Genomic DNA, 27136 nt, shown 5'->3' with positions numbered 1-27136 from the left:
GCCCTGCTGAATGATGCACAACATTAGGGCTCCTCTTTTGGATATGTTTGGACAATCTTTTGTAGAAATATACATAAACAAGATAAGTTTTCTTAATAATTATATTTTTGTACCCACTCTTAATATGCATTTCTTTTTTTCTTTTTTATTATCTTTTTCAAATAATCACACAAGTATACTCTTGTTCAATCAATACAGAACTAATCCCCTCCTTTACAAAGCTGAGCTAATGGCTTTAGCGCTAGCCACCTCGGTAACAGCTCGGACACTCATAGAATTCCTATGAGTGTCCGAGCTGTTCCCGCCGTGGCCGGCGCTAAAAACGCTAGCGCGGCTTTGTAAAGGAGGGCCTAAATACATAATTTGTTCTAACGCAGGGGTCTCAAAGACCCTCCTTGAGGGCCGCAATCCAGTCGGGTTTTCAGGATTTCCCCAATGAATATGCATGAGATCTATGTGCATGCACTGCTTCCACTGCATATTCATTGGGGAAATCCTGAAAACCCAACTGGATTGTGGCCCTCAAGGAGGGACTTTGAGATCCCTGTTTTAACGAAAATAAATAATTAGGAAACAATTTAAAGTTCTTCATTGGACCCCAAAATAGAAGGGGAGGATTCTAGATAAGGAGGAAAAAAAATAGCAACAAATATACAGTATAACAAAAGGCTGTAACATGATTTAAGCTCTGATACAATACTTAAATTGCAATCTAAATAACTTGAGCTTCAGGCAGACAGCTTATCTAAATTAATAAATGCCCTTAGATGCTCCAGCTGATAATAAACATAAGTTATACTCAAATACTTTATGCAACATTTACAGGGGTAAGCCAGCAAAAATTGTGCTCACAATGACAGTACTTCCTGTTTCATTTCCAAAAAGGCTCTTCTAGAATTTTGTATCTGTCATGTCACATCTGGGTAGATCCATATCTTTTTCCCACAAAAGAGAACTTGGGCATTTCTAAAATATAACTTCATAATTAAATTCACATCTTGTTCAAAAACAATGAGACCAATAGTGCTGACCTTTCAGAACTCTCTGTTAAAGAAGATTCTGGAATTTCTGAGATATTGAGATCTTCATTGCTTGCTCATTAGTCTCTGAAGGATCTCCTACCTTCTTTGAGGAAATATAATATATTTTATTCACCGGAGGTATATTTTGAGAGGAAAATTTTAGAACTTCTTTCAAATATTTCTTAAATGCATCAAGAGGAAAAATCCCAGGAGATTTTGGAAAATTCAAGAAATGAAGATTCAGTCTTCTTTTATAATTATCTAACATTTCAATCTTTTTGTTAATTATTTGGTTATCGATGAGGAAGCATCTTTTAAAGTTCTCATTTCTTCCTTTAGCGATATAAACTGAGTAGTAAACCCACTTTTTGTCCCTGCCAAAATTTATTTTTTTTTTAATAAATCTTTATTCGTTTTCAAAAATTACAAGTGTACAATAATCCATCAGAAATATATTAATTAATCACTTGACAATCTTATTTGTAATCTTCCAATACATAAATATAAAGGAATCCCACCCCTCCCTCCCATATACTAATAATTAACAATTATCAATTCTTATCATTCATACTCCCACCCTCCCTCTATCTTTTCCAATACTGCCAAAATTTCTGATAAGGTATCAATTGTACTTGCAAGGGAAGATATTTCTTTAGTTGAGATGTCTACCTTCATATCAAGTTTCTGGAGAGCAATCCATATGCTCTCTAATACTGCCTCGAACATTTTCTTGCTGATGAAAGTAGCAGAGTGTTCCATAGATCTTCTAATTTGCCCTGAGGATCCTACTGCAAAATCACCCCTACAGGGGGCTTCCAATTCAGCGACTTCTGCCGAAGGAAACCCCTCCAAATTTGCAGGAGCAAGGCAGCGGATTCCTCTCTGGAGTTGAGAGGGACACATCTAGTCCTGAAGCCGTCAAGTCTCCCTCCTCACAGGGCAATGCCGGTAAGCCTCCAGAGCCTAGCTTCGGAGCTCAGACTGCAAAAGTCTTGATAGTCGGCTGAGTTAAGAGCAGCCTTAGAGCTTGGGGGAAGAGCGTTGACCGCTGTTTTCCTTATAGTGTGTGGAATAATTACAAGTGGAATCAGGCAAAATTCACAGTGAGACCTAAACACAGTTCTCTTCATGCCACCATCTTCTGTATGAATGTTTTTCTATATACAATGATTGGATTTTACAGGCAGCATTTTATTTTGGTATCCTGCATAGAATTTGGAGCATGTGGTTTGCTCCCTTACCCCCACTTTTACTAAGCCCGATAACACAGCATCCCGAGCTAAATGATCCGATGCCTATGGCTTAGTAAAAGGGGGCCTAGTTTTATTTTTTATATATTTTTGTTTTGGTTATTTTTTTCAGTTGATGATTAAATAAGTGAATATCCCCCTGCTTTACAAAGCAATGCTAGCATTTTTAGCGCCGGCCATAGCGGTGACAGCTTGGATGCTCATAGGAATTCTATGAGCGTTAGAACTTTTACTGCGGCAGTCGGTGCTAAAAATGCTAGTGCGGCTTTGTAAAGGAGGGGGTATTTAAATATATTATTAAATTTGAGCTGAATAGTTTTTCTAAGCCAGTTTGTTTTGCATATGACTTTTTGGGTTAGGGATTTATTTTGAATTCAATTTAATGTTCCCTTTTTATAATTACAATTTTATAAAATTCATTTTGTGTGGACATGGATGGGCAGACTGGATATGCCATATGGTCTTTGTCTACCTTCATTATTCTCTGTTTCTATGTTTTGCTCACAAAAACATCTTGAAAATTTCCTGCCCTAGGATCAAAATAAACATGCCTAACGTGCATCGACTTTATCTAATAATTAGGGCATACTTGAATCCACAGATACTATACAGAGGAAAGAGTGATGCTTTAAAAAATGGAGGGTACATTAGTGAAAAACACTCTACTACTAGTGAAGCACAGGAAAATTATCATACACAGGAATATCAAAGTATGGAAAATTTACCAATTATGACCTAGAAGTGTAGGGGGACATTTGCCCCCAATTCCATAAAATATGCTTAAATTTCTGAACCCAAATTTGACACGATCCTGAGATGCACACGCAACTAAACTGGGCAACAAACCAATTAATGTCAATAATTGGGCATTTATGTTTTATAATTCTTTATTCATTTTTGTATGTTACAACAAGTGCATCAAATAAACTCATTTATTATTGATGTTAATTGGCACCAATTTGGATTTCCATGTGTATCTTGCTACATGCTATTCAATAAAGCAGTGTACCCAAATTCCATGGTGCACAACCCAAAAGGGACGTGGGCATGGGCAGGTCAGGGGCATTCTGTAAATTTGCACACAGTGTTACAGAATACCGCATATGCACACCCAAATTGGGCACCAGGAATTATACCTGGGTTTAACAGGCATAAATCCTAGTGCTCAAATCTGAGTGCAGGAACCGGCGTTACACACTATTCTATAAAGGGCACTCAACCCAGATTTGGGCAATCTTTACTGAATTTGGTCCTTGGTGGTTAAAAGATGAATGGCAACTCTATATTAAGGGATGTAGTTATCAATGTGGGCTACTATTAACCTTTTCCTATCGTAATAAATTTTATGTTACGCTGGTTCCAATCGTAATTATTTTAGCAAAGTTTTATATTATTCACCTTTATCATTTACACAATGGCCCAATAGATGGGACAAATGATAGGTAGAAGGTGTACTGTATGTTCCATGCCATGGGACATACGATGGCAACAACATTTTTTGAAATGTCCCAACATCCGGGACACACGATAGGGAAAAGGTTAAGACATGTTATTTTACCATTAACTCATGCTATTTTAGAAGAGGTTCCATATTATGCAATGAGACCTAGTTACTAATAATTGGCATGCTCAGTAAAATAATATGTCTTGATAGTAATCCCCCCTCCTCCTGTTAGTACTAAATGGGCTTAACACAAAAATGTCACATCTTAATTTCCCCCCTTAATCTTCTAGTCCCTCTTAAGTCCTTCCATGTTATGACTTGCAAATGAATGTTGTACTCACTGATCGTTACTTTGTCCTTTTCTCCCAGCATAATATTGTTAGGTGTGAGGTCTCTATGGACAATCCTTTTCTCTTTGTGCAAATACCGCAAAGCTAAACACAGCTACATTTAAAAAAATAAAGATTTAAAGAAGAATATTATTATTACCTCAGATGCGAAAGCATATTCAATAAAATACATTTCTGAACCAAAATATCTGGTTTTTGTTAGTCTTTTAGCTCAGTTCATCTATATAATTATACAAGCTACAGTATACAAACGATAAAAACATTTCCACTACTTACTTGTATAAATATCTTCCATATTCTTTCTTCTGTAAAGAGTTGTTTCTTTTCTTTCAAAGAATTAAAGTGCTCTCCCAGAGGTGCACCTTCTATGAGCTCCATAACTATATACAATCTGTCATCTGCACGCAACAGAATGAAGCGGTAATTCATGCCATCAGTATTTGTAATAAAAGTTTAATTTTCATCTGGAGACTACAGAGAGGATATTGTTTTATTATTATTTGGGAATATAAATTTTCAGCTTTTAGCTCATTATTCGTCTTTAATGCATGTTTCTGTCCTATTAGAGATGGCATTCTGCATCTCTCATGCTTATGAAGATCGGGCACAGTCATTGATCTACAATTTATGTTTTTTGCCCCGTAAAACACATTAAATGGCAAAATTTGTGTTATTTTACTGTAATGCACATTAGTTTAAAGTACCATAAGATACATTATTATTACCTCATTATTATGCAAATTGAATAATGCAGCTTCAGTGAACTTTGCAAGTTGTGTTATTCTTGGAAAAACAATGCCAGCTGAAAGCAGGTGTTATTTTTCCAGGTTGAAAGCATCAGACTGCTTACATACAGCACAATACTCCTGGACACCATCTTAAAAAGTTGAGAGCTCCACCTCTCCCCTATTCCAGTAAAGACTTCTCCAAGATACCCCAACCTCCCAGACCCTTTATCTCCCTTAAAAACAAGAGCCTAAGCCCCATTTCCACCCCTGCATACCTTCTACTCTTCCTCCCCTTTGTAAGGTTTTCTCCAACCCCCAAATTCTGTACTATCAGCTATGGGTTTCAAAATGGTGTCCACGACTCCTAGCAGAGGGTGAGGGGTTTGTAGTAAATGGTCTTTGTTGGAGAGAAAAAGAGGGGCAACTCCCAGACCTCCTAAGAAGCAAAACAACAGCATTTAAGGTTGACTGAAATAGACTTTTCCATACTCTGGGAGTCACTAACCTGCAATACTATGTTATCACTGATTAGTGACTTCCACAATAACACACACCCAGCTATCCCCCCTTTTACTAAATCGCGACAGTGGTTATTAGCGCAGGGAGCCGATGCTCATAGAGTTCCTATGAGCACTGGAAACAGCGCAGCTCCCTGCACTAAAAGCTGCTATCATGGTTTAGTAAAAAGGGGGGTAGAGGCAAAATAACTTGTGGTCAAATGTCATATTTTACCATAGCTTAGTAATTTCCCCCAAGTCATTTCTCCTTTCTATAGTTAAGGAAGCTTTACTTCTATGAGTAGTTAAAAGGAACAACTGTAACCAGTAACTACTCTCTGAACAACGCTCATAGACCATCATATTAATTCACAAAAGCTATACTTACTTTCTAAGAAAGTTCTATAATACCGCACAACATTAGGATGGTATAGCTGCAGGAAAAGAAATGATAATATTTCAAGACATTAATTTTTTTACACTGAAGGGTGGCAACTTTCAGCTCAGATAAATTAACCAGATATTACACAGGCTATTTCCTTTAACAATTATCCTTCCTCCACTACAATGTAGTACAATAAAATCTCAGTATAAGTGACTATGGTATGATGTGTTGATTTCATATATATGATACATTTTTTTATGTTGTATTTATAGAATTTTACAAGTTATAGAAAACAACACATCTTCATGGAAATTTCCAATACAAAGAATAATCAAAATTTCAAAAGGAAAATTTTTACAGCTCCGACATCTAGAAAAGAGGAATAATAGGCCACTATCATGAGGGCAGATTCAGCAAAGTTACTAACCAGTAACAAGTGTTATCCGAGGACAGCATAAGAACATAACATAAGAATAGCATTACTGGGTCAGACCAAAGGTCCATCAAGCCCAGTAGCCCATCCAGGTCACTAGGGCCCAAAAGAGTAGCAAAATTCCATGCTACTAATCCAGAGCAAGTGGCTTGCCTCATGTCTTTTTCAACAACAGATTATGGACTTTTCCTCCTGGAAATTGTCCAAACCCTTCTTAAAACCAGCTATGCTATATGCTCTAACCACAACCTCTGGCAATGTGTTTCAGAGCTTAACTATTCTCTGAGTGAAAAAATATTTCCTCCTATTGGCTTTAAAACTATTATTCTGTAAATTCATCAAGTGTCCCCTAGTCTGTAATTTTTGATGGAGTGAAAAAAATCTATCCACTCAGGATTTTGTTGACCTTTTTAGTCTTTCCTCATATGAGAGGCGTTCCATCCCCCTTTATCATCTTGGTCGCTCTTCTTTGAACCTTTTCTATTGCTGCTATATCTTTCTTGAGATAAGGAGAGCAGAATTGAACGCAATACTCCAGGTGAGGTCGCACCATGGAGCAATACAAAGGCATTATAACATTCTTAGTCTTGTTAACCATCCCTTTTTTAAATAATTCCTAGCATCTTGTTTGCTTTTTTGGCAGCTGCCACACATTGAGCAAAAGGTTTCATTATATTGTCTATAATGGCACCCAGATCTTTTTCTTGGGCGCTAACCCCCAAGGTGGAACCTAGTATCTGATAACTGTGATTTTGGTTATTCTTCCCAATGTGCATCACTTTGCATTTGTCCACATTACATTTCATCTGTAACTTGGACACCCAAGGTCTGCCTGCAAACCATTTCCATTGGAAAAGGACCCTCTGCCGCATTCCGCACCCCTCCTGATGCGACTCCCGCTGTCTTTCTTTCTGTCTGTCTCTGTCCCTGATCCCCTTTGTATTTCTGTGTATCTCCCTGCCCCTGTGTCTTTCTTCTTTTTTTTCTATCTCCTTTCCTCCATCTGTCTGTCTGTCCGAAGCAGCATTCCTTCCCCCTCCATTTCCCTCCCCCCACACCAGTTCCCTGTGCACCTGCCCCTGTGTCTTTCTTCTTTTCTTTCTGTCTCCCTTCCTCCCTCTGTCTGTCTGTCCAAAGCAGCATTCCCTCCCCCTCCATTTCCTACCCCCCCACACCAGTTCCCTGTACAGCAGCATTAGCGTTTCCTCTACCCCCCTTTCCCTTCCCACGGGCCCGACTACACATGGCAATTCAAGCAGCGTGTGCAGCAGTCTTCACACGCTGCTTCAGGTCCTTCTACTGCCCTGATTTACTCTGCACGTCCCTGATGACATCATCAGAGATGCGGCAGAGCAAATCAGGGCAGTAGAAGGCCCCGAAGCAGCGTGTGAAGACTGCTGCACACGCTGCTTGAATCGCTGGGTAGGTAGTCGGGCCCGTGGGAAGGGAAGGGGGGGCGGCAAAGGACTTGGGTCAGTTTAAGAGCCGGGGCGGAAGTTGCTGGGCTCCTCGGTGGGGGCACTGAGCGGCGGCAATCCCTCTCCTCTGAGATACCCCCCCTGCCCGCTCACTCGCCCGCCCGCTGGAGGAACAGAGATCAGTGGCTGGCTGCGGTCCTGGCTTGTGGAGGCATTGGCAGCTGGTGACGTAAGCGCGCATGCGCACTCCTACCTAAGTTGCCCTACATCTCACGGAAAACGGACGCACGCAGATGGGAGTGTACATGCGCGGCCTAGCATTTTATTATATTAGATGTGGGATTCCCAAACTGCCAAGATCATGCATTTAGGTAGAGGGTTAGAGTGAACAAACATGAACCTGACAAAACCCAAAAGGGTTGGAAGGAAAATTGGTTTCTAGGAAGAGAATAAATTTTGCAGAATTGCTTACCCAAAACAACTGTTCCTTCTGGAGTGCTGCTCCAAACATTAATGTAAAATGAGTGTGTATATTGAGGACCAACTGGCCACTTTGCAAATGTCCTCAATAGTAGTGAGCAAAAATGGGCTACTGAAATAACCATAGCTCATACATGATGAGCTGTGACATGGCCTTAAAGTATCAGTCCAACTCAAGCATACTGTATGCAGAGGAGATACAGTTCACTAGCCATATGGAAATAGTTCTTGATGACAAGAATTCTAAGCCTGTTAGGATCACAAGATACAAAGAGCTGAGAGGAAGTCCTGTGAATCTTAGTGTGATCTAAATAGCATGCAAGAGTGAGAATGCAGCCTTGGGAAGAAGACAGGTAGATCTATGGAGTGGTTGAAATGAAATTTGGAGATGACTTTCGGGAAGAACTTCGGAAGTATTCAGAGAACAACTGTGTCATGATAAAATTTTGTATAGGGTGGATCTGATACAAGTGCTTGAAGTTCACTAACCTAGTGTGCAAATGTAAGGGCTATAAGAAATGCCACTTTACAAGTAATATGTTTGAGTAAGCAAGTCAAGAGTGACTCAAAGATAGACTTCATAAGTACAGAGAGAATGATATTGAGGTCTCTGACAATAAGGAAAGGGATTGGGACTTGTATACCACCTTTTTGTAATTTTACAACCACACTCAAAGTGAGAGAGATTTGTATATAATGGAAGTGAGAGGCATGCAAATCTGCTCCATGCATATTCATTAAGGCTAGCCTGAAAACCCAATTGGCCTGATGGTCCTCCAGGACAGGGTTTGGAACCACTGATCTAGAAGAAGATTGAGGGAGGTTTTGGTAATGCTCTCTAGTAGGGAGTCAAAAAGCTGACTGCTGCTTAAACTGAGACTGAGATTGTGACTTCTGCTGTCATTATTGTCTAGACCATCTCTGGTTATTAGACCTTGCAGATGAAGAAGGCTGGATGTAACAATTCCTGGGGTTATAATAGGAGGTTCATCTAGAAGTATTGGTATACCAGCGGAATGACTGAGTGGACCGCTGAGACGTTTGAACTTTTGACAAATTTGTCATTAAATCATCAGGGAATGGCAAGGTTTGACATTATTGCAGGCTTTGCTATGAGGGAGTTATTCACAGGATGCTTAAGCAACATTGGTTAGTTTGGTTCCAACTAATCAGGAATTGCCACATGAATGAAGAGTAAAGGTTGATGTTTGCGGGACAAATAAGGGATGTTTTTGTAATATTCAATGTTTTATGATATTTAGTTAGACTCTAAAATCTGCAGCTGTTTTCTGCCATGTGCAAGTTGTTTTTGAAGGAGTTCTGGGAAAAGAGGCTTGGGAAAGGGAAGTACAAATGTTCTTGAAATGTAAAGGGCTATTATCACTTATAACCAAAAATCTAATGTGAGTAGTCAGTTCTGTGGTAGAACTATTAGACTGGGTATTCTTCTTCAATAAAAGCAAATAATTAGCTTTTTATAGCATTAAAAATTTAAACTGAAAACTTACCTGTTCCCTAATAATTGTCAATTCAGAAACAATGTTCTCCACACTCTTGTCTCGATCTTTTTTGTCCTTTCCAAATGCTGGATTGTGTAGGTTGACTTCTTTCATAGCTAGAAGATTTTGGCCACTGCGTTTTCTTACCTAGAAGATATCACTCTTTGTAAGAATTACTAATATACCCTTCCTTTTACCAAACCATAGTGTGGTTTTTAGCATCAGAGCTGTTACCACTGTGTAAGGCGCTAAAAACTGTGCTATGATTATATAAAAAGGGGGGGGGGCAATTAGGCATAAAGGAGGTACTAATTTAAGTATTTTATTGAACATCTATGACAGTATATTGCATTGGCCACAAAGAAAGCTTTATTGTGTAGGTAGTAAGGCTCCTGTGTTATCCATGAAATAATCAGTTAGAGCTGTAATGTTGATGGTTAGCACAGGAATGCCCACTCTCCACCCAACATGCCTTCAAAAAATTTAAAAAATTATTTAGCACTTATACATTTAAAAACTACCACATGACGTTGGGCTGTGTTAGGTGCGCTTTAGTGCCTTGTGCAGCTTAGTAAAAGGGACCCTATATGGGAGAGTCTAAAGTTATATAGAGAACAGCAAAAATCAGTGGATTTCCTTACTACTTATCTGAATAAATTAGATGCTGAAATATATTATCCATGTGGGGGAGGGACTAATGGGCTTTTATAATACTATGCAGACGTAGATCCATGTACATGTAACATGCCAACAAAATCCAACATATTTATACATGCACTTGACAAGTACTCCTAAGGGTTTAGTTTGGGCAGAGCAGGGATGGAAATTTGATGTACATGATTTTTGTATTATAAAATTTATGTATACATGAGTATTTGCATGCTATTACAGTTAGTTCTGACAACCTATTTTATAAAGACACATAGGGGCCCTTTTACTAATTTTTGTTAAGAAGCTAGTGTGTGAGTTTTCTGGCATGGCAGACATTAGCATAAACCTGCGATATTGTTTAAGACACTATCAAACCATCAAGTGTGGTAAAAATCCTATATTACCTACCAGTGGCGTACATAGCATATGTGACAACCGGGGCCCATCATTTTTTGACACGACACCTCCCCCCCCCAATCTGTATGTAAAACATGATTTTTAGTAACAATCCATACTTCGCACAAGAGTGTACCTAGGAAAAGGCTGCATCACACATACTGCAGTGAGCAATACAACATCAATACACCCATTGTAAAACTAAACAAGCCAGACTCGTACAGATCAATTATGCACATTCAATCCTAACAGAAAACTATGTCTTTTGAACCCAAAGAAAACACCTTTGCCTAGCATAGAATATGTAATCACAAACTAACCCTTCCCCCTTTTACAAAATTGTAGTGCGGTTTTTAGCCATGGTGGTAACAGCTCATAGAATTCTGAGCATCAGAGCTGTTACCATGGCCAGTGCTAATAAATGCTCTACAGTTTTGTAAAAGGGGGGATAAAATAGAAATACACAGACAAACGTTAAAATGATCCACCAAGAAGCTGGTCTCTGCATACAATGCAACAGCACAGAAACAGTGATGCATGTCCCCTAAAGCAAAAAAATAAATAAATAGAAAATGTTTTTCTACCTTTGTCTTCTCTGGTTTCTGCTTTCCTCATCTTCTTGTCACTCTCTTCCTTTCATCCACTGTCTGCCCTCTCTCTACCCCTTCTATATGGCATCTTCTATCCTTCTATGCTCCTTCCAGAAACTGTATGCCTCCCCCCCTTCCATCTCTCCATTCACCCCCATTGGCCTGGCATCCATCTTCTTCCCTTCCCTCCTCCAATGGTTTGGCATCTCTCTCCTCTCCTTCCTTTCCCTCTCCCACACCTTCATGGTCTGGCATTTCACTCTCTCCTTCCCTCATCTTCCTTCTCAATTTATTTTTTGCATCTGTCTAGATTACATTCTTACTACCCTGTCATCAATTTCTCTTTTCACTGTCTACCTACAGCTTGCCACCTCTTGCCCTCACCTCCTCCAGTATTTTACTAACTCAGTCCTCTTCCCCCCATTATATGCCCTCTTTTTATTTATCCCCTCCTTCCATCATGTGCCTTCGTTCTCTACCCCTTCCATCCAGCATCTTCTCTCTCTGTCCACTTCCATCCCTGACCCCCTGCCTAAAGGAGCACCGTGCCACAATATATTTATGGGATAGAGCAGATGTAAATCCTGACTTTGCGGTATCAGTTCATAGATGTGTATTCCCCTTCTGCAATGTGTAAACTTCAGGCATCCTAGTCGTAGACTGCCCAATCCATGTTTTCTTTCAAGATAAATGTAGATATGACATACATGTGTAAAAACAATTTTAGACAAGCATGCGATATACTAGAGAATGACACGATGACTGTTACCCATGGCTAGTCGCGGGTAACCTGCCGAAACGGTGAGGGGGAAAAAGTGCTCACTGCGGGTACAGGGACAAGGCCATCCACCGCCCTGTGGAGCGGTGAATGGCCTTGTCCCCGCAGTTAAGGGAAGAAACGCGTGCGGTCATCAATCACGGGTGGCTCCCTCCCTCCTTCCTACCTACCTACCCGAATCTATCTCCCTCCCTCCCTCCCTCCCACTTACCTTGGTGGCACATTTTAAGTAACTTTCACAAAGCCATCAGAGTCTGCAAGCAGTAGCGTGCGTGTGTGAGTGGAAGCTTCTCCTCTAACGCAATTTCCGGTTGTGTCAGAAGAGAAGTTTCCACCCACACACGTATGCTACTGTTTGCAAGCTCCGACGGCTTTGTGAAAGTTACTTAAAATGTGCCGCGAAGGTAAAGGGGAGGGAGGGAGATAGATAGATAGATTTGGGTAGGTAGGAAGGAGGGAGAGAGCCATGCGAGGGGTGCCGAAGGACGGTGAGGTGGTGAGAGGGAAGGGTGGTGGAGGAAAGGAGCAGACGCTGAAGGGGGTGGAGAGGAACAGATGCTGAAAGGACATGGGGAAGACAGAGTGGGGAGAAGACGCTGAAAGGACATGGGGAAGACAGAGTGGAGATAAGACACTGAAAGAACATGGGGAAGACAGAGTGGGGGGAAGACGCTGAAAGGACATGGGGAAGACAGAGTGGAGAGAAGACGCTGAAAGGAAATGGGGAAGCCAGAGTGGGGAGAAGATGCTGAAGGGAATGGGGAAGAGAGAGTGGGGAGAAGAAGCTGGAAGGGAAGAAGACAGAGATGCCAGACTATGGGGGAGTGCAGGGAAGAAGATGGGTGCCAGACCAATTGAGAGAGGGGTGAAGGGAGAGGCACAATAACAGAGCAAATGGAAGACGCAGAGAGAAGACAGACAGTGGATAGAAGGAACTGAATGAGAAGATGAGGGAAGCAGAAACTAGACAACGAAGGTAGAAAAAAAATTTCTATTTATTTATTTTCTTTTTTTGCTATAGGATAAAGTAGTATATTAGTTGTGTTTATAAAAATTTATATGACAATATTCATAACACAATTTAAAAGAATTAATTAATAATTTAAATAGTGCTCAGACCCACAACCTTAGTGTTCTAGTGTAAAGACACACAACACCAGTTGCCATCAGACCATCATGGCACTATTAATGTCTGTACCACCATATAGCAATCCAACATCCATTTACTATAAAATAAACTTATCTTTGTGGTGGTTACTGCTTCTCCAATGGTCATTTAAGTTATTATCACAATTGAAAAAAATATATATATCCCTATATTTATTTATTTAATGTAAAAATTTATAAACAAAGCCCTGCCAACTGAACATCTCTTTCTCTAGTTCAGCAGTCAGAACTTTGATTTATAAGGAAGGAATAAGATAAATATTGCAGTACTGAGGCTTGTATAGATGCTGCGGGGACGGGGCAGGGACAGTGGATGCAGGGACGGGACGGGGAAGGGACGGTAGTTGCGGGACGGGGACAAATTTTTTCCCCATGTCATTCTCTACTATATACACATAGAGGGGCATTTTCGATAAGATGTCTAAGTCCGACTTTGGACGTTTCCTGAAAAACATCCACAATTGGAATTTCAGAAGGGTACATTTTTTAAAATGCTGGACATCCAAATTGGTTTTTAAAATTGTCCAACTAGATGTCCAACCTCAGGATGTCTAACTTTATTCCACATTTTCAACCACAATACCGTCCAAATTGAAAACATCCAAATGAATCCCATTTGATACACGGGGTCAGCTTTCTAATATGCTAGCCATATAGACATTCCAACAGAGCACTGGGGCACATTAGAAGGCACTGCTGTGAACTTCATATAACAGTGCCAGAAGTACATTTCACCAAAACTCCTTTATAATGTATGGTGAGCCCTCCAAAACTCCCCTAAAACTTAATATATCCACTTGCCCACCACTCCAATAGCCCTTACAGCTGCAGGTGGTACCTATACGGCAGTTTAGAAGGGTTTTGATGTGCTTACATTTTCCACCATAAATGTGGTGGTTAGAATGGCTTATGGGCCTGGCTCCTCCTCTCTATGAACATAAGAAGTGCCTCTGCTGGGTCAGACCAGAGGTCCATCATGCCCAGTAGTCCGCTCACGTGGCGGCCCTCCAGGACCTGTATAGTAATCCTCTATCTATACCCTTCTATCCCCTTTTCCTTCAGGAAATTATCTAATCCCTTCTTGAACCCCAATACCTTACTCTGTCCTATCACAATGCATTCCAGGTGTCCACCACCCTTTGGGTGAAGAAGAACTTCCTAGCACTGGTGCATTAGCCCGCCCACTTGACTACTAAAGACACATGTGTGATGCTGTACTGGGCTTTTCCATACCAAGTGCTGCTGTTCTAGAGCCAGGAATATATTGTTTCATTCAAAATTTTAGGGGATGGGAAGGAGTCAGTGACCGCTGGGGGAGTATGAGGGGCTCATTATCTAATCCATTCAGTGGTCATGGGGTCAGTTTAGGTACCCCTTTTTGCACTTAGATCCTTTTCAAACAGATCTAGTTGAAAATGTCTAAGTTTCATCTAGGACGTCCTGGGAAATGTTCTATTATAGCTGCAGGAAATCCAAGTCTAAGCCCACCCAAAGCCTGCTCATTCCCTGCCTATGGCACACCTACCAACACGCCCATTTCTATTCTGGACGCAGAGCGTATAAGAAATCCCACTAGATGTCCAGAAAGTCAGTTTTAAAAATGCCCACTTGTACGTTTTGACTAGTAAGGCGTCCATGTGCCGATTTATGCTGGGTTTTGGACTTTTAAGATTTTTGATACTGTATAAGTGCTGGTATATATGAGCTTCTAAAAAGAAGGTCTAAAATGCTTTATCACTGTTAAAATAGTCCATCAATTATAGATTGTCATTGAATTTGTTTGAAAATCAAAGTTCTTAATCTGATTTTCAAGCTTCTTAGATAACCTGGTATTTAGGATATCTAGAGTCAATATGCATGATATAAATGTGTTTGATATATGCAAAAATACTCCATACATATTCATCAGGAATATCCTAAAAATAAATCAACCAATTGAAGGGAAAAAGAGGAGAATAAAGAGAGGAAGAACTGGTGAAAACCAATGACCATGATTTTAGTTTTACCACTTTGAAAGCTGAACATGAATCTATCCAAATTTGAAATACCGTACATAATAATAACAATGACAGTGTAATAGCAACGCTCTAAGGTAATAGTTACCATCAGGTAAATTAATCCAAGAGATAGTTGCATTCCTTTTTACTCTTATCCTAGAATAGCCACTCATTAGCATATGTGTAATTGTTATTATGCATGAAATAGCTTTAAGAAAAAGTTAATGAAAATGTACCTTAAAAACACTTCCAAAAGCTCCACTTCCAAGGTGATCTAATATTGCATAATTGCCAATGCATTTTGTGGGTGTTTTATTCTGATTGATGCTTTCAATATTTTCAGCAATTTGCTTTATTTCATCCTGCTAGGTATAAAACAGGAATTGATTTCTTTTGCTGTCTCAATCTGAGCTATTCTAAATTTTGTTAAAATATGGCAAGCACTATACTTACCGGTAATGAATTGAACTTTGCCACAAGTTCTTCATAAGCATTGATATCACGTACATAATGTCCAATATCGATGAAAATCTCAAATAAATTGGAAGGAAAAAACCTAGAAAACATATGCATATTTAAAAAGCCTGAATGCATGAAATGGTGCATGGGCATTAAACATGGGCCCTCTTTTACTAAGCCGCAGTAGAGGTTTCTACCACGGCCCAGGGTGCTATATGCTCTGACGCTGGTTCGATGCGCATAGAATTCTATGAGCATTGGAGCATTTAGCGCTCCAGGCTGCGGTAGAAACCTCTACCGAGCTTAGTAAAAGGGGGCTTAATACAAGAAATCTGATTTGTGAATATGCAATATACTGTTTTATAAGAAAAAAATAATCTTCTTACTGGTATCATCTGATAGAGAAACAATAACATGGAAATTACAAATTTCATAAGTCACTCCTTGTGGACTACCATATATACCCCGTGAGAATGTCATCCTGGTAACCTATGAAAGTCCAAGACTCCTGAGATATCTCCATTTAACACATTTAATGGTAGTCAGATGATTTGCAAATCAAAATCAGAACTATCTGCCTAGCTGGAAAGTGGCTCTGATATATCATAAGTTCATTAAACTGGAAGAAAGAGGTGCTGCGCTGGCAGGAGATATTTACACTAATATGAAGCATGTCTTTACTAAAATAGTTTCCATAGAGCTAGGGCTTCATGGCTTAGTAACAGTGCTATATGCTGCCAAGTAAAAAACTTCAATGAAAACTGCATTTACCTAAATGGTCTGGATATTGTAGTATTAATCGTATCTATATAACATTAGAAAGGACGCCTCAGCCCCACAACTCCACCACAAAAAAATGCTTAAATCGCGGGAAGCATTGTGTGGTGCTTCATCATTGGCTGTCTTTTCCAACTTTACCACACTGGTTTTTAATGTTGTAACTTTTGATAGGATGGGGACTGTACTCAATTGTATGTTTATGGCTCCGTTTCCATATTTTCTAGGGAGACCCTTGAGAAAGCACAGTTTATGTGCGAAACATGTCGGGTCTGGCTCCCCAGGTTTGGCTGAGATAAGTACCATTCTAAAGTTGGACTATTATCAATAAGCACAACATAATAGCGATGTATTTATGAGATAACTAGATCAAAAACATAAAAACAAAGAAAAAACATTAAGTTGGTTAAAGTTGGAAAAGACAGCCAATGATGAAGCACCACACAATGCTTCCCGCGATTTAAGCATTTTTTTGCAGTGGAGTGGTGGGGCTGAGGCGTCCTTTCTAATGTTATATAGATACGATTAATACTACAATATCCAGACCATTTAGGTAAATGCAGTTTTCATTGATGTTTATAAGGCTGGATTAATATTATATGACAAGTGGCCATTACAACAGTTGCGCCAAGTAAAAAACTAGCACTTCATTGCCGGGACAGACTTCTGCTCCAGAGGCTAATAAGGTTAGGGATACTGTTGAGGCAGCATTCATACTCCTTGGGAAAAGGGAATCCCAGTCGTTGCTCAATCAACACCTGATGGCTAGAATTAGGATCCATGTTAGCTGAGTTCCAGAAGGATCACTGAAGTGTTGCTTTTGGGAGGTAGTTACAAAGTGAGGGAAAGAAACATGGGTAGTTAAGAATGAAAGCTTATGATGCCATAACCTAGAAAAGACTTGCTCCTATTAAGCTGGAAGTCCAAAGAAGCAGAAGGAAACCTTCTTTTCAAAAAGGCAAAACAAAAAAATTATCTGCCTCTATGTTGATTCCTTCAGATCAAAATAAAAAGTAATAATAGTCATATTTATACTGAAGAAAACTAAATTCTTTATTTTTGGACCAGCATAGAAGTCAATACCATTATACTGTTGTGTATGAACTTTCAAAGTTACTCCATTATTATATTTTAGGAAGGGGCCTATAAAATGTAATTTTGTACAGGTTGCCTAAAGTTAGCCATCTATCCCCTGATTCTAATGTAATCTTCCATTTGTGAGTCGCAACATACCTATACAGGCTCAAGGCGACAGATCAAAGAGGAAGGGGGAAGAGGACGTGGAGATATAAGAGGAGGGACTTAGACGTAGGGGACGCTATACAGAAACTGAGATAGTTGTCAAAAAGGTGAGTCTTCAGGTTTTTTCTGAATCTAGTATAGTTTGTCTCTTTCCTGATAGCATCTGGTAGGTCATTTCATATTCTATAACCTCAGTTGCAAATTTGCATACCTAGAGCACATTTGTGTATATAAATTATAGAATAGTAGCAGTTACATGTGCAATTTAATCTCCTAATTGTGTGACTTGTCACTAACAACCAATAATCGGTGACTATTGGAATTGACAGTAATTCACTCTAATTTGCAGATATATTTATTTATTTAAAACATTTTTAATCTGCCTTTATCCAAGGCGGCTCACAAATTTCTATATATAATAAAATAAACATTTTAAAAGAAGACATGTCAATTAGAGGAAAATATATAGGCACTATGGAGAAATTAGATCTTACCTGCTAATTTTCTCTCTTTTAGGCCTTCCAGACCGGTTCAAACATTGATATGTGGGTTATGCATGCCTACCAACAGATGGAGACTGGGAACACAAACTTTGACTTGTATAGAATCCTTGTGCAGTTGCCAGGCAGCCAGTATTGAAGTCATAAAGCAGATAGGTTTAGTTATTTTCTATCAGAACTCCCACCCTAGCTGTTCTCAGGATACAACAGGCCATCTATATCAGGACCAGGCATAGAAGTCAGCTGTGTGGGTGCTTGAGCACCCCCAATATTGAACAAACTTCTTGACTGTGTCCAAGGTGAGGTAATGTCCATTTGGTTTGGTACCCCCAATAATTTTGAAAACTTGGCATCTATGCCACCAGGTTGTGCCACACCATGCAAGGAATATATGCCTTGAGGTCCTTATTATCTTCTTTTTTTCACTGTTTTCTACCAACCACAGCAGTCAATTTGAAACATGGAATAAACTCAGAAGAACTATAAATTGAAAGTGAATCAGAATTCTTCTCCAAACTTCTGCACACCTTAATCCAAATCACGTACAGTATGGGTTCTAGACCAATCTGGAAGGCCTAATGGAATGAAAATGATCAAGAAAGACAATTTATCCTTCCTTGTCAGCCATTCCAGACCAGTACAGGTGCTGATATGTGAGAAGTACCAAAGCAGTAAGAAATTATGAACGGGACCTTCAGAGTCTAGAAGACAAAACTCCAAAGGTTACATCCTGCTTTGCTTGCACACCTATCCAATAGTACCTAGTGAAGGTATGCAATGAAAACCATTGCTTTACAAATGTCCTGTGGTAGAATCAAACCACTCTAAGCCCATGAAGCCACAATGCCTCATGTGGAATGCGCCTTAAGCGCAGAAGACAACAGCTGCCCTTTTAAAAGATTGGCCAAGACAATATCCTCCTTCAATCATTGAGTACAGTTGATGTAAATGCTGCAAATCCTTCGTTGTGACCTCCGAATAATACAAACAGATGATACGAATTATGGAACTCCTCCAGCCACTTCAGGTAGGCCAGTAAAATCCCCTAAACATTGAAATGCACCACTTGTCTCTGTTCCTGGTCTCTTTTAGCATCACTAAGAACCAGAACAGAAAACACTTGGTTCATATAGAAGGGACATAGCACCTTGGGCAGAAAGGAAGGAACCAGCCTCAGAACTACTTTCTTAGAGGAGAACAAAAAAGGCTCTCTGCATGAAAGCACCTGCAGCTCCAAAATCTGCCACACTGAAGAAATGGCCACCAATTTCAAGGTAAAATCCGTCATAGAACAGGATTACATGGGTTCAAATGGCACCGACACCATAGCTGACAAGATCAAGTTCAAATTCCACTGAGGAATGAAAGGCCAGTGCAGAGGCCCGATAAGCTTGATCACTCTATGGAAACACAAGACATCAGATGAAGAAGACAAAGGTAAACCTTTAATCAGCCCCCCAAAACATGCAAGCACTGTCAGTCAGTCCTTTATCAAACCAATCCTTCACAAACTGCAAAATCTCAGGCAAGACTGCCTGCAATAGAGCATATCTTCTTTCTTGGCACCAACTTTTAAACATACGCCAGCCTACACATAGGTAGACTTCAACATGGTATCAATCACAGCTGGTAGGAAACCTTTCTTCCAGAGGCACATCCCTCTAAAGAGCCATGCCATAAGAGAGAATGAAGATGGGTCTGGCATCCTGATTAGACCCTACACTAGCAGGGCCTCCATTCCCCACAGCCAAATTGGAGCACACACCTTCAGGCTGACCAGATCACCATATCACAGTCACCTGGGCTAATAGGGTGCCATCAGAACCTCAACATCAGCATGGTTTTCCATGCATTGAATCACTTGGCTCACTAACAATCAAGGAGGTAACATGTACAGGAGAATCTTCAACAGCCATGGCTGAACTAAGACATCTATACCCTCCAATGTTGCCTCTCTTCAACTGTAAAACCAGGGAACTTGAGCATTGGCTGCAGTTACCATGATGTCCATCAGGGTAGATCCCATGACTGAACTATGATGTTGAAGGCTTGTGGATTTAGACTTCACTCCATGTGATTCAAGATGCTCAGCTGAGAAAGTCTGTTTGAACATTCTCCACGCCTGCCACATGTATTGCCAAGAGATCCAATGGATGGGCTTATACCCAGGACAGAAGCTGAACAGCCTCTTGCACCATCATCTGTGAACTTCTCCTACCAACTTGCAAATTCACATAGGCCATTGCCATCACATTGTCAGAAAGCATTCTTGCCATCTTGCTTTGGAGAGCTTGCTGTACGGATTCCAGGGTTAGATGAATCACACATCTCCAGTTTATTAATCAACCATGAGGCTTTCTCAAGAAACCAGCACCCCTGTGCCACCTGATCCAGACAATGGGCCCCAAGCCTGTGAGACTGGCATCCATTGTCACTAGAGTCCAATTTGGAGGATCCAGACACACACCCCTGCCACTGATGTGCCGGATTGAGTCACTAACTTGAGATTCTTCTTTATTTCTCCCCACAGGAGCAGATTCATCTCTAGATCATGTCACTGCCCCATCTTAACAACAACGCACATTGAATATGAACCCTGGCCCACTGAACCACCTTCAAGGAGGCCACCATGAAGATAATCCTTGAGGAGTTGTTGAGGCCAGAGGACTACAAATCTGTACCTGCAACTTGTCAGTCCAGTTCTATGGCAAAAGCAACTTGATAATCCGGAGTCAAAGCACTCCCTGAGATAAATGAGAGACTAGGATGATCTTTGGTGTTGAAGTAGGATTTTATACATGCTGTGGACTGCCAGAAGAACTAACAAATTGATTCTGGAAGATATCAAACCGGCTATGTTACTAGAAGCCCAAATGATGAAGTTACGACTGTCTTATTTTGGTCATACTGTCAGAAGAGAAAGATCATTGGAGAAGGACATCATGTTTGAGAAAATTGAAAGAACCAGGCGAAGAGGATGACCTGCAATCAGATGGCTTGACACGTTGACCTTACCAGACTAGCACAAAACCAATTTCTTTTTAGATCTGTAACTCATCAAGTCACTAGCACGAGTTGATGGCACCTGAAGAAGAAGGATGGAGCCAGAGAATGGAGGTCACCACCCAACTGAGGTGTTCCAAAAAAAAACAAAAAACAAACACACAAAACGCTCACTACTCTAAAAGTAAGCCTATCAAGTTCTTGAAAGGATTTCACCAGAATCAACCAGTTATCAAGTTAGGAATATATCAGGATGCCCTTCTTGCACAATGCTGACCATTACAATCCACCAAAGGAAACACTCCAACACCTTTATTGCTGGAGTTTCTCCTTTGGCCCTGATCAGCAGGGAAAGGACTCCCTACCTCCAAGGTGGGTGTCACAAAAGCCCTGAAAGAAACAATCCTGCTGCACAGCAGCGATCTTACCAGACAGTAACAGTGAGCCTCTCTGTATCTGCCTCTGGCAAAGGAACCTCTGCCCAGTCTCCTAGACTTGTCCTCTGGCAACTGTGGAACTTCAACTTCTCCTAGCTCTTTCACCAATTTGTACAGTTCCTTGCCAAAGAGCATATAATTGCGAAAGGGAACAGAATAAAGCTTATAGACTTAGATGCTATATCAGCAGTCAACTCCACAACCACAGGACCCTAGCCACTAAGCCCCCACAAACATGCCTGGAGTACCAGAGCTGAAAGATCAAAGTTATGTTTTAATAAGGTTTCCATCTTGTGATTCTGCAGATCCCTAAACACAGCACCACCATTGTCATCCTCTTTGGAACTGCCATAATCAGTGTGTCCACAGTGGAGGGCTCAAAAGAGTTCTTGTCCGGGGATCCAAGATGGCGACGGTATAGGGACACTGTGCGGAAGCTCCCTATAGTTTTCTCAAACTGGACATTTTTTCGGTATACAATTACGATTTCCTACTTACGATATGCCCAAATGGAGAGGGAGAAGCGCCGCTGGGGCCTCGCGGCGCCCCGAGACCTCCGTGTTCGGCAACATTGAAGAAATTATCTGGCGCATGCAGGGAACGTCGGCAGCATCAGGGCTACCCCCGCTGGAGACGCTGCAGGAGAACGGCGCACAGCAGTCCTCCTTGGGGCTTGAAACCACCTTCAGCCCTGATAATCGAGCACCTCCCTCGCATCCACGAACGGCTAGCTCCCCGAGGAAGGGGGAACTTCCGGGAATCGGAGTGTTTCCTCCTCTGGAGGCAGTGGAGATCAGTCCGGGGGACAGAGATTCGGTTTCCCAGATTTCTCTGGGAAACCTGAATAAGGAATTTGAGGACACAACATCAGCGGGAGAAGGATTAGCCCAGTCTGGACAGACATTGGAAGACTTGCCAGTGGGTGAGCATAAGACTTTACATTTTCAATTTCCTCAGATAACTAAACCCCAGGAGGTAACATTGGACGCCCTGTGGGACCTGGTAGTTACTATTCCTAAAACTATAGCGTCCCAATTAAGCCAAGTGGAAGAACGGTTTAAATTGTATGATAAAGACATTCTAGAAACACGGAAAATTACCATTGAAAATAAATTACAGATAGAAAACCAACAACAGAATATTAATTCCCAAAAAGTAATACAGGAGGCTTTAATCACAGATAATACAAACTTAAGAAGGAAACTTGAGTCACTTGAAAATTCTACAAGAAGTAATAATCTTAGATTAATTAATTTTCCTAAGATTATAACAGTGACTCCTAGAGAAATGATTACTCGCTATCTGACAGAAATATTGGGAATTTCTGAATCTTCTATACCACCTCTAACTCAGGTGTATTACCTTCCTGTTAAAGATGTTAAAGAAGTAATTCAAGAGCCTTTGGATGTTACAACTTTATTAGAATCCTCAGATAGGGAAGTAGCCACACCGGCAACTTTGCTTCTTTCAGTAGCTCTCACAATGGATAAAATATGGTTATTGAAATTATACTTCAAAAATAAACATAAAGAATTTTTGGGACTGAAAGTTCAAATGTTCCCTGATTTGGCCAGAGACACACAGAAGCGGAGAAAAGAATTTCTTCTAATGAGACCAGCAGTTATAGCCCTGGGTGCTACTTTTTTCCTTCGGTATCCTTGCAAATTCATAGTCCATTACAAGTTGCATAAATTTGTTTTCTTTGAACTGTCTCAATTGACAACATTCCTATCACTGTCAAGACTGGAGAAAGAGAAAGCTCAAGATGGATAAAGATAGACGACTGTTAGCACAGTATTACCTACAACTGTCTTTCTTCTTTAATTGATTACTTAAATTCCGTTTATTTTCAATCTTGGATCCCAAATAGAGGACTTGAGTGAGATTAAAGATACAATTATTTCTTGTTTTATATTGTTTGTAAAAAAATTTTTTTGCTTCTTCAATTTTACTTTTCTGTACAAGATTATACTTGTAAACCGTGTCGAGCTCCATTCTCATGGAGATGATGCGGTATATAAACTTAAGGTTTAGATTAGATTGATTGTTATATTGAAAATTTATAAATAAATAAATTTTTTTTTAAAAAGAGTTCTTGTCCCCCTATAGAATGGGATACAGTTTTGTCTTCACCCTCGCGACCTTACACGGGGTGTTCGGCAATGACCACTCTGCCTGAATCATTTGTCCACGGTCCTGATTCATTGGAAAGCATCACTCTGGGCAATATCAATCTCAAAATAGAGTATAGACTAAACCTGAGTAATTAATTCAGAGAGCTTGTCCCACTAAAAAATCCTAATGAATGAGGGAGGTCCTCTCTTGGAGGCTATAGCTGCTCCCCAGCTTCCTGAATGGGCTCTTCATCCTCCTCTGTGTCACTGAAGGCACCCTCCAACCCCAAAGAGGCTGTATTCTCCAAGTTGTCCACCCAATCCTGGGTCATTTAGCAGAGGGCCCAGAGCAAACAGGTTCAAAAATAGAGAACAGCTGGTTTATTTTCTTTTTTTCCCCCCTGATAAGGAAACCAGACCAAAATCCACCAAAAAACACTGAAACAAGGAATACCCCCATCCCCTATGGGTCTACCAAACTTTGACACAGATGGCACTGGCTGCATATCCACCATTTGCTGGAGATGGACTATATGTTCCCTGACCCAATAAAGCTATTCTTAAGTTCTTATTACAGCTCTCAAGCCCAGGAGCCCCAAAAAAAAGGCCTGAGCAATGAAGGTTGGCTTCACCCAGAATCGGCCAGCCCAGGTGGAGCCAGTGATAAAATTCAAACACCCTCATCTGCTTTATGTGTGGAACAAAGAGACATTTGGCAAGAGACTGCCTGGGGATAAGCGAAGACGCTATAGATATGAATGTGGTGGAACCACATGACTGCAATATTGTGGAAGCCACTCAACTTGAGGCAGGAACTGCCTGACGGAAGTGGAACTGAATAGGAACCCCTACCAAGTACTAATAGACTCGGGTAGCATCAAGACTCATATGAAGAAAAACTGTGACCCGACTGTAAGTAAATTATAAATGGACTGTGGTACTTTCATGTGTGCATGGAGATCATCAACAGTTTTCTACTGCCCAGGCATCTCTCAAGACTCCAGTCAGGCCCATTTGGAAGCAGCAGTCTTGCCTTGGCTTTCCTACCCCATTGTTTTTAGCCAGGATTTACCAAAGTTTGGAGCTCTCTGGGCTCAGTTAACTGCTGGTTCTCATGGATAGGAAGAAAGGTCTTTCACTAAGATCTTTCCTTTGGAAGACCCCGACTTCTATGTAAAGGAGCCTAAGTTGCCTAAAGCCCGCCGACAGAGGTGGACAGAGTCCCCTGAATTTGGGGATTGCAGTAAATGAGGATCCAGAATTGGGATAAAAGGAACAGTATTCCCCAGACCCATTGGATAACCTTCCTGAGTGGAGTAGGGGTGGAACCTCATGGGAGATTCCCAGGCCAAGGATAAGTCCCTTAGGACAACCAGAGCTCAAGTGGTGATGGTGAATGGGCAATCCAGCACATCATAATTAAGAGGGATCTGGTGTATAGGGTGCCCAAGGGAACCATGGAAGGGAAGAAGATAGAGCAGTTGTTAGTTCCCTACTATATCGCAGGCAAGTCATGCAGTTAGCCCATATTCACTTACTAGAAAGTCATTTGGGGAAGGAAACAACCTTAACGGAATTTTGTCCTGGTTTTGTCCTGGTTTTTCATATTCAAGCAAATAGAATTATTCTGCCAATCTTGCCTGAGCTACCAGTTATGTAGTCCTGCAAGGGTTCCACCAGCCCCTCTTGTGCCTTTGTCGCTGGTCGACACCTCTTTTAATTGAGTCACTATGAACTTTGTGAGACCTCTGGAACGCACCACATTGGACACCAATGATATTTTAATCATTGTGGACTATGCCATTAGATATCCAGAGGCTAGTGCTCTGCACAACATGAAGGTCACTATGGTGGCCACAGCTTTGTGGGAAATTTTTGCCAGGATGGGAATTCCTATGGAAATACTGATAGAGCAAGGGACCACCATTATGTATAGGGTCAAGAAGCAGGTATGCACCCTGCTAAAGGTGAAGACTTTAAGGACCTCCATTTACCATCCACAAATGGATAGCCTAGTAGAAGATTTTAATAAAACTCTTAAGCAAATGTTAAGAAAAATTATGGTTGAAGATGAGAAAAACTTGGATTCTCTCCTTCTGTATATGCTGTTTGCCATTCATGAAGTATCCAAGAACTCAATGGGATTTTCTCCATTTGAATTGTATGGGCAGAGACCGAGAGGAATCCTGGATGTGTTTCAAGGAGCCTGGGAGGAAGAAACCAGTCGAGGGAGGAATTTGGCTGCGTACATACTCACCATGCAGAAGAGACTAATAAAGGCTGTGGAAGTGGCCAAACTGCTTAGAGAAGGCTCAGATGGGGCAAGCCGAGTATACAACCAAAAATGACAGCATTAGTCCAGAGGGATGGCTTTGATCCAGAGGTCATGACTGAGTTGGGGACCCTACAAGTTCCCTTTAATGATCAGTTTTCTCTTCCACAGAAAGCTGACCTGGATCAATTGGAAAAGCAAAACCAAGATGTTTGTTCAGGGAAGCCGGGCCATAGTCACCTGGCATCTCATGACATTATAACTGAGCTGGGAGTGGTAGTCTGGCAATGGTCCTATTGGATCCCGGAAGCTTGGCAACAGGCTGTGGAAAAGGAAATTCCTGTAAGCTGAAGGTGCTATTGAAGAGTCAGCAAGTAACTGATCTTCTCCCATTGTGCTGGTGCCAAAACCAGATGTATACATCCAATTCTGTATCAATTTTTGGGAGGTGAATGCTGTCTCCAAGCTGGAAGTGTATCCCATGCCAAGAATTGACGAGCTCAAAGACGGGCTGGGAAGAGCCCAGTTCATCTCTAGTTTGGATCTGACCAAGGGATATTGGCAGGTACCCGTTACACCAGCAGCCAAAAAGAAAACAGCCTTTTCCATACCCCAATGCCTGTTCCAGTTTACTGTGCTGCCTTTTGGACTTCATGGAGCTTCCACTAATTTTCAACACTTGATTGATCACCTTCTCAGGATGCATTATGTGGCCACCTACTTAGGTCTTCAACATCAGATATCACTGTCTGGTAGATATGTTCCTGCATCAGCCTCCAGTCAACTGTATTTAGGTCTGGTAAATTTACAGGCCAGAGGTCTGGACCAATGAAGTCTGGGGTCTCCTGAAGTAGCAGTTCTATAGTGTCCTTTACCCAATGTGCTGGGGCATTGTCCTGTTAGAAGATAAAGCAGTCTACCAACATGCAACGGATTGCTAGCAACAGCTTCTTCATCAAGAGGTCATCCCAGTAGTATGCATCATTGATCTTAACCCAGGATCGATGAAGAACAGATCTGTGAATCCAAGTTTTGAGATTGCGACTGAGACCTACAAGTATGTTCATTCTGCTGCCCCTCAATATCTCATCTCATTTCTCTCTCCTTATATACCTCTCAGAGAAAGTGGGCATGGTGTCGGCAGAAAGTGGGTGGGGTTTGGGCAGAGAGTGGGTGTGTATGGGCTGAGAGTGGGGTGGCTTAACCCGGAAGTGAACGCTGATTGATCCTTATCTTGACAGCTGTCA

General features: G+C 41.0%; 1 protein-coding gene across 5 annotated transcripts in view; it reads right to left on the bottom strand.

Annotated features, from left to right (window-relative positions):
• Positions 1–27136, bottom strand: part of NEK10 (NIMA related kinase 10) — a 514569-nt gene that overhangs the window by 287829 nt on the left and 199604 nt on the right. For all 5 annotated transcript variants that reach the window (XM_033930152.1, XM_033930153.1, XM_033930155.1 and 2 more), the window contains exons 17-22: positions 15539–15641; positions 15322–15450; positions 9516–9653; positions 5680–5725; positions 4343–4464; positions 4058–4160 (exon numbers count right to left, since the gene is read on the bottom strand). In XM_033930152.1, coding sequence (XP_033786043.1) covers positions 4058–4160; positions 4343–4464; positions 5680–5725; positions 9516–9653; positions 15322–15450; positions 15539–15641 — 641 coding nt within the window. The remainder of the gene's footprint in view (positions 1–4057; positions 4161–4342; positions 4465–5679; positions 5726–9515; positions 9654–15321; positions 15451–15538; positions 15642–27136) is intronic.

The sequence above is a fragment of the Geotrypetes seraphini genome, chromosome 2 (assembly GCF_902459505.1).
Source record: "Geotrypetes seraphini chromosome 2, aGeoSer1.1, whole genome shotgun sequence".
NCBI classification, from domain to species: domain Eukaryota; kingdom Metazoa; phylum Chordata; class Amphibia; order Gymnophiona; family Dermophiidae; genus Geotrypetes; species Geotrypetes seraphini.
This window is presented reverse-complemented; position numbering and strand designations above follow the sequence as displayed.